Below are 18465 nucleotides of genomic sequence, written 5' to 3'. Positions count from 1 at the left end.
TATTTGAAAGCCTGTTATTGCCCTTAGGGAAACTACAACTAAACAGGGGAGTGCAACTGGTTCTAAGATGGTAATAAAAATAACTGATGCCAAATATTGTAATAATAGAAAAAAATGTTTATTAGTATTTTTTCTTTTTAGGCAGAAAAAAAATAGAACAGTTAAAATGGAATGCGAAGTATTTCAGACGGAGGCTGATTGAGAAAGGATTTATTATTTATGGAAATGATGACTCACCAGTTGTGCCTTTACTTGTATTCTTTCCAACCAAATTAGCGTAAGTATTCTATTTTTTAAAAATTCATTCTTAGGTACATGATACTTGAATATTAAGTTTTTATACCTTGCCACCGAAGCGGTGAGGTATTATGTGGTACGCTTGAAAGAGTTGTGTATCTATCATTCTGTCCATCTGTCTCTCTGTCCCAAATGATTTCCAGATGGTAACTTAGTAGATATTGAAGGTTTTTTTTGAAACTTTGTATAGTTATTGAATAGTCATAAAATACAGTTCGCTCAAAATCAGTTTGATCAAATTTTTTACACAAAAGTCATGGCCATTTATGTCATTTTTACCTCTGAATATTTTTTTGATGAATTGGAGTTATCTTTCTTTGAGTATTAAAGAATTGTGAAAGTTATTGATGACACAAGACAGGGTATCATTTATGGTTCAGCTAAAGTCAATATCTTGGACATTCCTTAATGAAATGTTTTCATTCATAGTTTTAATAATACATTAAATTTAGCACTGAAACATTTGCAACACATGTTTTATAACATCTATATAACTTTAACAACAAAAATGTAAACAACATATTTTAGAATAAATCTACAGCTGTCAAAAACATGATTTGACATCTGAAATTCATATAGTTCTGTTCCTAAATGAAAAATGCAGTGCAAGATAGCAATTATTTGTGACAAATTGTTAGATCTGAACAAAAACTTTAATATTTCATGTTTATTGGTGTTGGTATTTAGCTGTATCATGATATAAAATATCTCAATTCATCTAAATTTAAAGAAATTGCAATTTTTTCAAGAAAATTAATTCTAGCTTGCACTGCATTGTACATTTAGGAACAAAACTATATGAATTTCAGACTTCAAATCTTGTTTTTGACAGTTGTAGATTTATTCTTAAGTAGGCTGTTTACATTTTTGTTGTTAATGTTATCTAGAATGTATAAAACATTTGTTCCTAAGTTTGACTTATGCTTGTGTGTTATATACATATAAAGATGCATTTAGTAATGTTTCAGTTTTTAATTTAGTGTATTATTAAAACTATGAATGAAAACATTTCATTAAGGAATGTCCTAGATATTGACAGAACCTTAATGTCCTATTAGATGCCCTTTTTTGGAATATAATATTTGTGCTTGATGACTTTTTTTTTTTAAATAAGGCATCAGGGGCATTAAGTTTTATTGCATTACGTATGTAGTTTATTTCTGTCTAATAAATTTCAGTCAAAAACATTATCTTCCTGTTTGATGAACCAATTTGTTGCTTTTTTATGGTGTCTGTCCTATAAATTTTCACTTAACATTCTCAGCAGCCTTTCTTTGGAATCATTTGAAATTCAGTATTCAGCTAATTCAACTTGATGGATTAAAGTGTGTGTAGCTTTTTTGGTCTATTGATTATCTGCTTCCTGTTTGCTTAATCAGTTTTGTTGCAAATTATAACCCCCAACAAGAAGTTGCATTGTTTTTGATGTGTTCCATCAGTCTGTCTATTGCAGTATATTGTTGCTTGGATTGTCCTTTATTTTAACAGATTTCCTTCAATCTTGAATGAATGGTTAGTTAGTTGCAATAAGATCTTTGATAGGATTAAATTGTCTAATGCCTCACTCTCCAATAGAATCTACCGGCTGTCTAAATAACGATATTTTTTTTATGATTTTGCTTATCTATATAATGGGGAAATAAATTCATCTTTGTATCCAACTATATTTCTTAGAAGTTCGTTTTAAAATCATTCTGTGGTTATTGGTGCAATCTTTTTTGTCTTGGTGTCCAGATCAAATGTACACACTGGCCGGTGGCATGATTGAACTGTCTACATAAACTTGTTTGTAAGTACACACTTAGAGTGCATCTTTTTTATTGATAGAGTTACATTAGTATCAAAGTCATTCTGCAACTATTGTTGTCATTGGTGGATGGATTTTCTTTTTATGGTCATTTGCATATTGTTCATTTCGATATTTTCATCTATGGTGGATGGATTTTTGCATATTCATTTGCATATTGCACTTCGATTATTTGGACAAATAGTTTTATGAATCACAAAATGTCAAATAATGCAAAATTGTACAATTTAATTTCTAGTGAGAGCTTAGCCACTAGATAAGGATTTTTGGCCTGAATAAAACAACATTCATTTGAATAGGTGCATGGGTCTTTTCTCATTTTCAATATCCTGTTTTAAAAAGGTTAAGGATCGTATCTGGTAATTACTGCAAATAAATACAAAATTGTAAATGAGCTTACATTAGTTTCAATACTTACTACTTCAAAATGTACTATTTCTTTCTGCATTTAAGATGTTTACAGTTGCTCTTGTGTCCATATCAATGGAATACTAACATATTTTATAAACCATGGTCCCATTTCTTAATAGGCATGTTGGCATGCAAAATGCTAAATGTATATGTTACAGGAACTAAGTATAATCAAGAATTACATGGAATTTCTGGTCAGTTCAGAAATTATCTGTAAGTATCTCTTCCCTTTAAAAAGGTGTATTGGTTTAATGTGCTTTTTCCTTCACCTGGTTCTAGTTCTTCTTATACAAGTTTTGGTCCATGCTATATTCTTTTAACATGATAGTAGACTCCTGAATCTGCCACTTTGAGGAAGTATGTTGTGTACCATGATGACCTTTGTGTGATCTTGATCACAATCATTAACTTCAGGGTCAATTTCATGCACATTGTTTTAAGAATGATCTGTATTGGCCATAACTGTTTTTTGTTTTGTTTTTTTTTTTGGCTTTACACCTAGGCCTTATACTTGGAATTTGGATATATATATAATCATTAGGCAGTGTGCTGCTTATAATTACGACCTTTGTTTAACCTTTAGCACTAGGTTCAAGGTCAAATTTATGATTTACTTTTTAAATTGATAAACCTCTGCTGCTTCTGACTACATAGAATGTATTGCGTATGAGTTAGGGAAGGGAAAACATGAGTTTTAGTTTACTTAAACAGATCTTACAAGGACCTTTTAAGTCTTAAAAATACAAAGACTACCTGTGCATGTAATCTCTGCTTCTGCTTATTTCCTGTAAGTTAATATTTATACTTTGAATTGGATCTTAAACTAAAAAGGAGTTAGAAGTACATCTAATATGACCTTCAAAACTATATTAGAAATGATGTTTTAACTGTTCATACCTAAATTGATCTGTGAAGCAGTTAATACTAGGTATAAACAACCAAAACTTTTTTGTTTGACTCCATAAAAGATGATAGGTTTGTGTCATTTGTTATCCATGAATTAGTTATAATGAAAAAGGAACAAAATAACTATTTGTTAAATAAACAGGCTTGTCTCATGCGAAAATTAATTTATGGAAGAAAGAAAAATATTTTGACCAAAACAACAGGAGTATATTTAGTGTAGTTCAGACTTCCATAAACTATGTCTCTGTTTTAGGTCTTTGAATAGAACTTGTATAGAGAAAGGTTTAGGTATAGTGATTGTTGGATTTCCAGCTACACCAATTATAGAGTCCAGAGCCAGACTGTGTCTCTCAGCTGCTCATACCAAAGAAACATTAGATAGGGTAAGAGATAATAAGATATGGTAAGACATGGGGTAGCATTAGACAAAATGAAGGGTTAGACATGGGTAGCATGGAAAGATATTAGATAGTGTAAGACATGGGATAGATAAGACATATTGAAGGGTAAGACATTGGATAAATAAAACATAAAATAGATAAGACATATTGTAAGATAAGACATTGGATAAATAAAACATGAAATAGATAAGACATATTGAAGGGGTAAGACATTGGATAAATAAAACATAAAATAGATAAGACATATTGTAAGGTAAGAGATTGGATAAATAAAACATGAAAAAGATAAGACATATTGAAGGGATAAGACATTGGATAAATAAAACATGAAATAGGTATGACATATTGAAGGGGTAAGACAGTGGATAGATAAGACATATTGTAGGGCAGTCTGAGACATGTGATATGGTTAGACATTTGATATGGTACAACTTAAAAAAGGGTAGGATGAAACATAAGATATGGTTAAAGCGAGATATGGTACACATTAAGATAATATTGATTTAAAATTTAATGTGAGTTGTGATCCTATTTATTATATGACTAAGCCTATGTATAGTTATATAATTTGAAAGTCATTCAGCTAACATTCAATAGAATGTTGAAATTACATGCATAATTTAAATAAATTTCCTCATTGATTTTCCATCTGTGCAAACTTCAGCCAAGTTATCAGCATGAAATAAATATGCTCAAACTGTCACCAATTTCTGTTATTAATTTCACCATTTCAAGATTATAATGAAGTATGTACAAGAAAAACATAGAAGGTTTTTGGAATCTTGAATTCCTGTACATGGTAGGTAAGTCATAGATGCATGAACCAAATTACTCTGAATAAATCAAATAGAGAATTTGTATTAGATCAAATAGATCCATAGCAGATCTAGAGAAACGAGTGTGTATGTTCTTAGTAATACAAGTTTTATGCAAGCACAACTTGGCAAATAATTAAAAATTATGGCCAGTTTTGATTTTGAAGACAGAAATTATAGGCATTATACAAAATGGTTAGATATGAAACATAGCTGGTGATATTTTTGTCACATTAGAGCAACATGTGAATGTAAATACATGCTTTATAAAAACTTGGTCCAGTTAAACATAGTTATACCCCTGTTTTATGTGTTAGGGGTAAATAGTGATAAGAGTGTCTGTCCATCCTTCCATCTGTAACAAATATTTCTGTCACAGATTTTTGGTATATGGTTTATGTATGATGATTTGTATCATGTCTCCCCTTTCCAGCTTTCTACTTCATCTACTTCCTGTTTTGTGAGTGACATACGAGATATTGTGAGATTTTCTGCCACAGATTTCTCAGCACCTATTGGAAGGAATGAGTAGATTTTTGGTATATGATTTAAGCTATGATGACCTGTATCATGTCTCCCCTTTCCAATTTTCTAGATCATCTACTTCCTGTTTTCTGTGCGACATAGAATTTTTACATGTGGGGTATTGGTAAATTTTTAGCGTGGCAGATTTCTCAGCATCCACTGGAAGGAATTATTAGACTTTGGTATATTAGATTTTTGGTATATGATTTAAGCAAAATGACTTGTACCATGTCTCCTATTTCCAGTTTTCTAGGTCATCGTCGTCCTGTTTTTTGAGCAACATAGAATTTTTACATGTGAGGTATTGGAAAAAATTGTGGCAGATTTCTCACCATCCATTGGAAGTTATGATTAGATTTTGGGTTTATGGCTTCAGCATGATGACTTGTACAGTGTCTCTTCGTTCCAGCTTTCAAGGTCATCTACTTCCTGTTTTCTCAGGGAATTTTTACATATGTGGTGTTGAGAACATTTTCCATAGCAGCTTTCTTAGCATCTATTGGAAGGAATGATTAGATGTTTGGTGATATAGTGATTAGTTGAGTTTTCAAGGTATTTCTACATACAGATTACAGCTTTACGTAACAAATTATTAAATTAATTTAAAATTTGTGTTGTTAGCTAGTAACCATGAAGCCTCTCAGTAGCACTGGGGACACTCACTCAACCTTAAACACTTCAAAGGTTACATGTACATGCACTTTTGAATATAACAGGAATGGATTTTGATAATATGTCAAAGAGACAATGTCCCAACTAGGGTAAAAATATCAGAATTTCATGGACACTTTAAATCCCCAAAAATATTTCCTTTTTTTTTTTTTTTTGGAGGGGGGGGGGGTCTGTATCTAGCCTACAATTAAGATTTCTGTGTATATGATCATTTTTGAGGGAGGGGCATTGATTTAGTGAGCATTCCTCGCAGTTTTTTTTCTAGTTTATTCTTGTCTACACATCTTGTGAGTCCTCTATTTTTATTGTTGTCCTGCTAATACATCTACTGATCATCCATCACCATAAACCTATTAATATTCATTGTTGCTAATTTTCATGGATTCAGTCAAGTGAACATTTTCATGGGTATCAATTTTCTTGGTTTTGAAAAAGATTATTAGCATTTTAAAGTGTTAAAATATCAGTTTTTTGTGCTTATCTGTCAGCTGCCAAAATAGTGAAAATGAGTACACCACAAAAATTAATACCTTCATGTTACCTCTAACAGTAATTCATCAAATGAGTCCCCCACTACTGGCATACTGTAGTCCTGTTGTGATACAGTACATCAAATGAGTCCCCCATTACTTCTGGCATACTCATACTGTAGCCCTGTCCACATATTTACTGAATCCTTCATTAAACCCTTAGCTTGAAATGCACATCTAGGTAGATACTGATCAGGCTCTCTGTCCATCCCCAGTTATCATTTATTGTGAAAGTTCTTTTATTCGTGAGTACCAATTTTCGTGGATTAGGGAAGAAATGCAAATTCTTGGATTATTGAATTCATGGTTTTGAGGTTTTCAGTATACACATCAATGGAAATCTTGTTTATGTTGGTAACCAAATTTCATGATTTGGCCTACCCACAAAAACGACAAAATTTGTACCCCAAGAACAATAGTACTTTCACAGTACAACTCATCTAAAACTGCTGAATGAAATTCAATAAAACTTTCATATGATGCCATTGTGCAACTTTTGTATTGTTTTTCCATCTGAATGATTTTGATGATTTCCTGACACAAAATATTGGCTATGTCATTCATTAACCAAGGGGAAGATCATCTTCCAATGCCCAACTCCTCTCAAAAAGCTGGATGAAATTCAATATAACTTGCACACATTCTTCATCAGATGTTTCATCTAAGTGACTTCAGAGGAGGAAAGCAGGGGTATCTGTGCTCACAGTTTTTCTAGTTTTATATTGTTAACAATAGTTATCACTCCATGACTTAGACAAAGGTAAATTTTTCAACTTTAAAATTATTCATACCTTTTAAAAGAATTTTCAATTTTCAGGCAATAGATATACTTGATGAATGTGGGGACATGTTCATGTTAAAATACTCCAGAAAGAACCCTTCGACTGCAAAATGAGAGGTAGGTATGATTACCAATAATTGTATAGTTATAACCTCTTCAAAATTCTGGGGGGGGGGGGTATATAGGAATCACTCTGTTGTCCAGGCCATATTCTTCAATATAGGCATACCCGAAGTAGTGCATGGGTCTTTCACCATGAGACAATATGTCCTGTACATTCATAACCTCTATATGACATTGACCCTTGACCTGAAGGTCAAAATTATAGGGTTTTTTTAACTAGATCATAACTTCTTTGTTCTTCAACATAGGCATACCAACTAAATGCATCTGATTCAAATCCCTAAAAATCTGTAGTATCCAAAATCAGAACTTCTGCTATCTCAGGTTGAGGGCTATCTTCTTTTGTTCATTAAGTTTTGCCAACAGTCTTATAACAGCTTCCCTGTTTCCCTATCATCTTTGCTTTGGAATCTTTTGCTTTGCAGGTTTTTATGTTGGTCATAACACTAAAAAAGTCGACGAATAAACTAGTGAAGGGAAAAGTGTGAAGGAATACAAATTTATTGTCGTTGTGTTATGTCAGAAAGACACAACAAAATCACCTTAACACACACGGAAAACGTAAAGTGTTTTATAGCTTAATTCCCATAAGGTGTCATACTCTCACATGAAGGCTAGAATTGTTTTTGGGGGTTGTGCTAATTGAGGAATTAGGGGCCAAAAAGGGCAACTGCAACTTTTATCAATATCTTTTCCTGTGTCAAATATTTATTCGAAATCAAACTTCAGAGCTGTATCAAGCTTGAATGGTGTGTCTTTACTTGTCCCAACTGTTCATGGTATGACCTCTGCAGTCCTATCAAGCTGCACACTGCAAAGCATTTTGTTAAAACATGGATGTATAGGACACAACTTCTTTTTTTTTAATGTAAGCATTCCATTTTCAATTTGGGTTGAATCACCATACAACAATGTTTCTAGACATTTATGACCTTTAAATGATGTTGATCTTCGAACTCAAGTGAAAGTTATTGGAGTTTTATTATTCATACCATATTTGGCACATGGGTGTACTACCATGAGACGATGCAAAGTACATTGGGTGTGAAGGAATAAATCTGTCTGTTGGTCTGTCTGTGCAGATTTGTGTCAACGCCGTACCTTCCTTGTTCTTCAACCTAGGGATACCATATTTGGCACATTTTTTGTCTGAGACATGACTTTTTTATCTTTTGATGTAGTCTTTCAAATTCAGTATGCGGGTGAATTGCCAGAAGACTATATTGCTTCATTGAATTGTAAATGACCTTGACCTTTGAATTTTAGTTAAAAGTATAGGATTTTTTATATTCATACCATATCATCTGAATCTGATCTTAAATGGTTTTTACTATAGCATTAAAATGTTTAAGCGTCAGTGACTCAAGTCAGTATAAGAAAATATGGGTAGCTGTGGTATCCTTTGTGAGTTTTATTCACAGTTTTTCTAGTTAGTAAAGGATAATTAAAATTTCATTGAAGTTTTGCTATGATAGAGAATTTAATTAAAAAAATGTTATCAGTGGAAACTATATCTGCATATGAAATTGATTCTTTGAGCACAACTTATATTACACTTTGTATTGAAAATAATTGACCTTATTTGATATAATTATTGTATACTGGTTGCCCTAAAATTGATTGCTTTTCGAATAGCTGATTTACAGTACAAATGTTATATTAAAGACCAGATCAATGTCATTGTCAGTGAGGACATAAACTTACTTTTTTATACCCCATCTGTCTAGAGGGATGTATTATGGTATGTGTGTATACCAGTGTCCATCTGTATAGAGGGATGTATTATGGTATGTGTGTATACCAGTGTCCATCTGTCTAGAGGGATGTATTATGGTATGTGTGTATACCAGTGTCCATCTGTATAGAGGGATGTATTATGGTATGCGTGTATACCTGTGTCTATCTGTCTAGACAGGATGTGTTATGGTATGTGTGTATACCAGTGTCCATCTGTATAGAGGGATGTATTATGGTATGTGTGTATACCAGTGTCCATCTGTCTAGAGGGATGTATTATGGTATGTGTGTATACCTGTGTCCATCTGTCTAGAGGGATGTATTATGGTATGTGTGTATACCAGTGTCCATCTAGAGGGATGTATTATGGTATGTGTGTATACCTGTGTCCATCTGTCTAGAGGGATGTATTATGGTATGTGTGTATACCAGTGTCCATCTGTCTAGAGGGATGTATTATGGTATGTGTGTATACCAGTGTCCATCTGTCTAGAGGGATGTATTATGGTATGTGTGTATACCTGTGTCCATCTGTATAGAGGGATGTATTATGGTATGTGTGTATACCAGTGTCCATCTGTCTAGACAGGATGTATTATGGTATGTGTGTATACCAGTGTCCATCTGTATAGAGGGATGTATTATGGTATGTGTGTATACCAGTGTCCATCTGTCTAGAGGGATGTATTATGGTATGTGTGTATACCAGTGTCCATCTGTCTAGAGGGATGTATTATGGTATGTGTGTATACCAGTGTTCATCTGTCTAGACAGGATGTATTATGGTATGTGTGTATACCAGTGTCCATCTGTCTAGACAGGATATATTATGGTATGTGTGTATACCAGTGTCCATCTGTATAGAGGGATGTATTATGGTATGTGTGTATACCAGTGTCCATCTGTCTAGACAGGATGTATTATGGTATGTGTGTATACCAGTGTCCATCTGTCTAGAGGGATGCATTATGGTATGTGTGTATACCAGTGTCCATCTGTCTAGACAGGATGTATTATGGTATGTGTATATACCAGTGTCCATCTGTCTAGAGGGATGTATTGTGGTATACCAGTGTCCATCTGTCTAGACAGGATGTATTATGGTATGTGTATATACCAGTGTCCATCTGTCTAGAGGGATGTATTATGGTATACCAGTGTCCATCTGTCTAGAGGGATGTATTATGGTATACCAGTGTCCATCTGTCTAGGGGGATGTATTATGGTATACCAGTGTCCATCTGTCTATACAGGATGTATTATGGTATGTGTGTATACCAGTGTCCATCTGTCTAGAGAGATGTATTATGGTATGTGTGTATACCAGTGTCCATCTGTCTAGAGGGATGTATTATGGTATGTGTGTATACCAGTGTCCATCTGTCTAGACAGGATGTATTATGGTATGTGTGTATACCAGTGTCCATCTGTCTAGAGGGATGTATTATGGTATGTGTGTATACCAGTGTCCATCTGTCTAGACAGGATGTATTATGGTGTGTGTGTATACCAGTGTCCATCTGTCTAGAGGCATGTATTATGGTATACCAGTGTCCATCTGTCTAGACAGGATGTATTATGGTATGTGTCTATACCAGTGTCCATCTGTCTAGAGGGATGTATTGTGGTATGTGTGTATACCAGTGTCCATCTGTCTAGAGGGATGTATTATGGTATGTGTGTATACCAGTGTCCATCTGTCTAGAGGGATGTATTATGGTATGTGTGTATACCTGTGTCCATCTGTATAGAGGGATGTATTATGGTATGTGTGTATACCAGTGTCCATCTGTCTAGACAGGATGTATTATGGTATGTGTGTATACCAGTGTCCATCTGTATAGAGGGATGTATTATGGTATGTGTGTATACCAGTGTCCATCTGTCTAGAGGGATGTATTATGGTATGTGTGTATACCAGTGTCCATCTGTCTAGAGGGATGTATTATGGTATGTGTGTATACCAGTGTTCATCTGTCTAGACAGGATGTATTATGGTATGTGTGTATACCAGTGTTCATCTGTCTAGACAGGATATATTATGGTATGTGTGTATACCAGTGTCCATCTGTATAGAGGGATGTATTATGGTATGTGTGTATACCAGTGTCCATCTGTTTAGACAGGATGTATTATGGTATGTGTGTATACCAGTGTCCATCTGTCTAGAGGGATGTATTATGGTATACCAGTGTCCATCTGTCTAGAGGGATGTATTATGGTATACCAGTGTCCATCTGTCTAGACAGGATGTATTATGGTATGTGTGTATACCAGTGTCCATCTGTCTAGAGGGATGTATTATGGTATGTGTGTATACCAGTGTCCATCTGTCTAGAGGGATGTATTATGGTATGTGTGTATACCAGTGTCCATCTGTCTAGAGGGATGTATTATGGTATGTGTGTATACCAGTGTCCATCTGTCTAGACAGGATGTATTATGGTATGTGTGTATACCTGTGTCCATCTGTCTAGAGGGATGTATTATGGTATACCAGTGTCCATCTGTCTATACAGGATGTATTATGGTATGTGTGTATACCAGTGTCCATCTGTCTAGAGGGATGCATTATGGTATGTGTGTATACCAGTGTCCATCTGTCTAGACAGGATGTATTATGGTATGTGTATATACCAGTGTCCATCTGTCTAGAGGGATGTATTATGGTATACCAGTGTCCATCTGTCTATACAGGATGTATTATGGTATGTGTGTATACCAGTGTCCATCTGTCTAGACAGGATGTATTATGGTATGTGTATATACCAGTGTCCATCTGTCTAGAGGGATGTATTATGGTATACCAGTGTCCATCTGTCTAGAGGGATGTATTATGGTATACCAGTGTCCATCTGTCTAGGGGGATGTATTATGGTATACCAGTGTCCATCTGTCTATACAGGATGTATTATGGTATGTGTGTATACCAGTGTCCATCTGTCTAGAGAGATGTATTATGGTATGTGTGTATACCAGTGTCCATCTGTCTAGAGGGATGTATTATGGTATGTGTGTATACCAGTGTCCATCTGTCTAGACAGGATGTATTATGGTATGTGTGTATACCAGTGTCCATCTGTCTAGAGGGATGTATTATGGTATGTGTGTATACCAGTGTCCATCTGTCTAGACAGGATGTATTATGGTGTGTGTGTATACCAGTGTCCATCTGTCTAGAGGCATGTATTATGGTATACCAGTGTCCATCTGTCTAGACAGGATGTATTATGGTATGTGTCTATACCAGTGTCCATCTGTCTAGAGGGATGTATTGTGGTATGTGTGTATACCAGTGTCCATCTGTCTAGAGGGATGTATTATGGTATGTGTGTATACCAGTGTCCATCTGTCTAGACAGGATGTATTATGGTATGTGTGTATACCAGTGTCCATCTGTCTAGAGGGATGTATTATGGTATGTGTGTATACCAGTGTCCATCTGTCTAGACAGGATGTATTATGGTATGTGTGTATACCAGTGTCCATCTGTATAGAGAGATGTATTATGGTATGTGTGTATACCAGTGTCCATCTGTCTAGAGGAATGTATTATGGTATGTGTGTATACCTGTGTCCATCTGTCTAGAGGGATGTATTATGGTATGTGTGTATACCAGTGTCCATCTGTCTAGAGGGATGTATTATGGTATGTGTGTATACCAGTGTCCATCTGTCTAGACAGGATGTATTATGGTGTACCAGTGTCCCTCTGTCTAGACAGGATGTATTATTGTCCATCTGTCAGTTGGTTGTTCACACTTCCCACAAGAACTAAATAAAAATGATGCCATATATTTTTAGACACAAATATTTTAGAACTGATGCCTATGGTACAGTACTTGAAGATATCATTAAATGTAGAATATCATGTTTTTTTTCATATCGCATGCCATTACAATCCCAAGACATTATATTAACATGAAATCTTGCTTGAAGGTCTTTTTTTGGTCAAGCAAATATTTGGTTAATGTGAAAGAAATCGTGTTTCAACACCTAGACATATTTCAATATCAATCATGCAACTTCATTCATTTTGAATGTGTTATGCTTTTTTTCTAGGATGGATATTATGGATACATGATGTTGAACCTTTAACCCAGAAAAACTGTATTTATTACTTTGAACATGTTAAAGAAGGATATTGACATTTGCCTTTGTTGATGTTATGGCATATTTATGTAATGATGGTAATTCATTAATTATTGTAGCTTTAAACAATGTGTATACATTGCTTTATATTTGTCCTAAGAATTGTTAATTCTTGAAAGGGTCATTGTTATGCATATTGTTGTACAACAACAAGGAAGTTAATGTATATTCTATGTCTTGTTTTTATTATTGTGCATCTTGGCTTTCTTATAACAAGGAAGAACTAAAAACAAAACCAGACTCTCAGCCTTTCATTGATGAAAATCCTTCTAGAACTTTTGCTGAAATGGAAATGTTGGACTGTTTAATTAGGCTAAAAAAAATGCTATTTTTTCAGGGGATGGGGTGAACATTATAGTTCTTAACTGAAAAAAAAGTAACCCAAATTTATGAAAAATGTGTAATTCTTGTTGTCTGTCCTATTACCCTGGAGTCCTCTACAACCTGTGGCAGTAGATTTAGGTATAGAATCAGAAGTGTCTCCATTAGGACTCAGTTAAGCCATGTACATGTTGTATATCCCTAGAGTACATTAAATCTTCTACTGGGTTCATGTTATAATTAACCAACATTTTTTTTACAAAAATTGAATGGGCTGATAGAACATGAAAGGGTACACCTATAGAATATACAATTACTATAAAAATTATTAAAAGATTTTGATATTCACATATTTTTGCGTCTGTCATCGTTAACATGTTTTAAAAATCTTCTCCTCTGAAACTGCTTGACCAATTAGAACCAAACTTAGTATAAATGTTTTTAGGGTATTCTACATAGAACTATTGAGGGGATTTTTTATCTGTCAAAAAACCTGGATGTCATTACTAAAAATAAAACAAAAGGGTCAGACAGAAATTTTTCACATATATCTTCCAAATCATTAGGTTTAGCCAAATTCTGACAAAGGGTTAAAGCCTTCAAAATGATGGAATCTATCACTGGTCAAATATTCATGTAAATTTGTTAAGCAATGTTGGAGTCATTGCCCTTTTTCTATGTTTTTTTTTTTGGCTATTTTGAATGTTATTACTCTCAAAAATCTTCTCCTGAAACTATGTGACCAATTTGAACTAAACTTGGTATGAATGTTCCTAAGGTTATTCTGCATAGAACTGATGTGGGAATTTTTGATCTGTGGAAAAAAAACATGGCCACTGTTACTAAAATTAGAACATAGGGGTCAGTCAGTTGTGTTTTTTCATGTAACTCCAAAAGTTTATTCAAATTCTTTTAATTTCCAAAATGATCCATATGATAAGGCCTACTAAAGTCTGCAGGGTATGAAAGTTGTCGGACAACTCTTTGTAAGAGTTATTGCCCTTGAAAGGTGAAAAATGACCTTCTTTTTTCTTTTTTTTTTTTTACAGTTTTCAGCCAATATTTTGAAAACTTTGAAAGATAGAATGGAACTTTCAATTGCTGAAAAATGATCCTCATGATAAGGCCTACAAAATTTTGCAGGTTTGTTTTTTTTGTTTTTTGTTTTTTTAATTATGGACTTTTTACATTGAGTTCTGGAAAGTATGGCCAATAGCACATTTAAAATGAATACTGTAAAATGTGCCAGTGCATTCAATACACATCTTCCTTAGACTAACATTTATGGATAAATATATCTATATATCGGTACATGTATTAGTATTTATCAGAATTTATTCTAGTTGTTTTTTAGCTCACCCGGCCGAAGGCTATGTGAGCTTTTGCCATCACTTGACGTCCGTCGTCGTCGTTAACAATTTTTCAAAACTTTTCTCCTCTGAAACTACTTGATTAATTAGAACCAAACATGGTATGAATGTTCCTTGGTGTATTGTGCATAGAACTAATGTGGGGATTTTTGATCCGTTGAAAAATATGGCTGCCGTTACTAAAAATAGAACATAGGGGTCAGACTGTAGTTTTTCGCATACATCTCCTAAGCTGTTAGGTTTAGTTGAATTCTGACATGGGTAAAGGTGTTCAGCATGATGAGATCTATCTGCGGTCAAATCTGTTGACCCATGTTGGAGTTGTTGCCCTTAATCCTCTCCTCAGAAACTACTTTACAGAATTCAATGAAAGTTGGTATTTTTGTTTTAAAGGGCATCCTTAACAAAATGACCGTTTGGATTTTTGATCTGTTATAAAGCATGGCCGCTATTACTAAAAATTGAATATTGGGTCAGACAGCAGATTTTTGCATATATCTCCAAAATGGTTAGGTTTAACCAAAATCTGACATGGGGTATAATTATTCAGCATGAAGAGATCTATCTGTCGTCAATTTTTTATGAAAATTTGTTGACCCATGTTGTAGTTATTGCCCTTTTTGGAGGTTTTTTTTTCTGTTTATGATGTTATTACTTTAAAAAATCAACTCCTCAGAAACTGCTCTACAGAATTCAATGAAAGTTGATATTTTTTGTTTTATAGGGTATCCCTAACGAAATGACAGATTTTTGATCGCTGAAAAAACATGGCTGCCATTTCTAAAAATAGAACAATGGGGTCAAACAGCAGACTTTAGCATACAGCTCCAAATCTTTTAGGTTTAGCCAATAGCTTTTTGCTGAAATGATCCTCATTATAAGGCTTACAAATGTATCCAATGAATCAAATGGAGTCAAAATTGTCTGACAACCCCTTGTTAGAGTTATTGCCCTTAAAAGGCAAAAATTTAACCAGGGGAGCGATTCAGGCTCCTGGGAGCCTTTTGTTTTATACTTATTATTTGATCAGACTAAATGATAAGTCTAATGAATATCTCGGTGAATAGAGGTCGGTATATAGCGAGAAATTATCATGGGGATGAAATTATTTAAAGTTTTTAGGGTTCTTTATCTTTTGCAGAAAAAAAAATAAGAAATGTTTAAACTTTAAGAGATGAGTGCATCTCCCCTACCCTGCATGTGCAAGGGTCTGTATTGATTTAAACAATTATTTTAATTAAATATGGAGTGGTTTTCATGTAAATGTATTATATATATTTCCTGTGTTTACAGAATAAAGAGCTATCCATCTTTAATCCACCCGCAAACAAAGTATAGTAATGGCTTTGTCTTGTAATCGCTTTCTTCCTACAATCTCATTCAATTTTGATGAGATTTCGTAGACTATTTAGGCGTAGTATATGTAGAAATGCATAGATGAAGATATTTCATCGTCTGATGTCTGCAAAGGGAGGTTAATCAGACTTCATGGATAAATAAATTAAAAAATCTTTCATAACCTTTGAATAGAATTTGATGGCCTCGTATATAAATTTTATTATCCTTTAAAGTAGTGCATAATTGAAGATATATATATGTCACTTCAAAAGGTGATCACGAATTTTATATGGTTTGGGACTCAAATGAAGTTTTAAAGATATTGTCTAAAAAGTTAGACATCATATGTAGATGTACATGAATGGGATAATTAATGCAAGGTCACTTGTTAGGGATATTGAAGCGAGGGTACTCTTCCTGCCTACAATATTTCTAGCTTCTTATTCCCCATTTTTATTTTTTATGTCATCGCAAACTGTAATAATTTTGTTTTAAGTAGTTAGAAGAAATAATCAATTTTTAGAAATACTAACTCTGTTCATTTGATGAACAATTTATGTTTTATTTCGTTTTATGAGGAGACTATTGATCTGAAATAAAAAAACTTTAATTATGTGTTGTTTTTTTTTTCTTTCACATGTATAGTCCATTTGATTTCTATAGGTTTATGAAAAAAATCTTCGTTAAAAAAAATTTTTCACCAGAATTTAAAAAAAATGGCAAAGACATTTCTAACACAGCCTGAAAACATATACCATGAAAATCATCGTAAAATAAAATAAAATAGAATTAAAGACTGACCTCTTCGAAGTCACTAATCGTCAGATATTCTCTGCCTCTGATTTTGGCTTGCTTTCAATATCCGAAATGGCACGAATGCGATATGCTCTAAAATCGGGTGACGTCCACTAGAATCTTGGTTCCCTTAATATGATTACTTTTTCGTAACCGTGATGACTGGAATGATTTCAACCGAAATAATTGGTTACCAGAAACCTGATTAAACTACTGGCAATGGCTATATATAGATATCAGGACCCTGATAATGTATATGATCTGTATAGTCAATTGTAACGAGCCCCTGCATTTGAATCGGAAACTGGATGAAATTACATAAATTCAGTGCTAACCGATTATTTCATCTTTTAATGTAAACTTTCCGTTCTCATACAAGCAAAAAACGCACATAGACATGTGTATGATATGTTTTTAAAACATACATTTTGGCGATCTTTGGGTCGCTTGTGATATTGACCAGGGAACCAGATTAATCAACTGGCAATAAATATTTATAGATATCGGGGGGCTGCTAATGTATATGACAGATATAGTCTTGTAACGAGCCCCTGTGCCTGAATCGGAAACTGGATAATGTTCAATGCTAACGTATCATTTCATGAAAACTTCACGTTCTCATACAAGCAAGATAAACGCGTAGAACACACGTGTGTGATATTTATGAGGTATTTTTTCTCATGTGAAGCTAGAACTAAGACTCGGGTGTGGTAAACACGGCAAAGGTCTTCTGCATAACGTGGAGCAGTTATATATATTATGCAAATCATATGCGAACATATAGTACTGATATTAAGCGTGCAAGAAGTCGCTAACGATATTAGCTACTTAAAAAGTTTCCTATTACCCCTAATGCATAATTTTAACCCAATATTACCATATTTATTGTATTAATATACTTTTATTGTATTATAATATTTGTGTATTATAGGTATAAAATACGAAGTGAGGTTCATTTTTCCGCTAATCTCTGAACACCGAGGTAAAGTCTAAATGTCCTCCGGAACACCAAAATTAATAATCCTTAAATTACACTTGGTTTGCATCGAATTTAACTCTTTTGAGTATATATTTTATTTTATCCATCTTTTTGTCAAGATTTTATAAGTCCCCAATCCTCTTAACTCTGAGTAATTAGTGTAACTGGCATCCTTGCACGACATCCCTGTATCGGTTGGAATTTAGTGTCAGTCCAGTACCTTTTCGTCTGACTCCTGTCAAAGTTCGTTAGAGGTGTATTTGAAAAAAGAATGTTACAACAGTTTAAGCTCCATGTATATATCGTAAACAAACATTGCTACCATCGCTTCGACAAAAGATAGAACAGGTACAAAAAAGGACTAAAAGCTGCATGGTGGATCTGACAGGTTTACTGGAAACCACTGTATACATTATTGACCAACATCTCCTAATTGTGGACAGGCGCATGTTTGCGGTGGGGTCAAACTAGTTTTATAAGACCTTAACCATCTCCCTTTTAATGT

At 34.0% G+C, this 18465-nt stretch overlaps 1 protein-coding gene across 3 annotated transcripts in view; it reads left to right on the top strand.

Moving 5' to 3' along the window:
* LOC148623757 (serine palmitoyltransferase 2-like) overlaps nt 1–16801 on the top strand; it is a 54379-nt gene extending 37578 nt beyond the window's left edge. For all 3 annotated transcript variants that reach the window (XM_088565839.1, XM_088565840.1, XM_088565841.1), the window contains exons 11-14: nt 142–277; nt 3675–3804; nt 7182–7262; nt 13068–16801. In XM_088565839.1, coding sequence (XP_088421965.1) covers nt 142–277; nt 3675–3804; nt 7182–7259 — 344 coding nt within the window. In that variant the 3' untranslated portion in view covers nt 7260–7262; nt 13068–16801. The remainder of the gene's footprint in view (nt 1–141; nt 278–3674; nt 3805–7181; nt 7263–13067) is intronic.
* Nucleotides 16802–18465: the final 1664 nt, after the last annotated feature.

The sequence above is a fragment of the Perna viridis genome, chromosome 2, assembly GCF_037379345.1.
Source record: "Perna viridis isolate PV_CMFRI_1.1 ecotype Kerala chromosome 2, ASM3737934v1, whole genome shotgun sequence".
NCBI lineage: Eukaryota > Metazoa > Mollusca > Bivalvia > Mytilida > Mytilidae > Perna > Perna viridis.
Note: the sequence above shows the minus strand (reverse complement) of the source record. Positions and strands in the feature narration are given on the sequence as shown.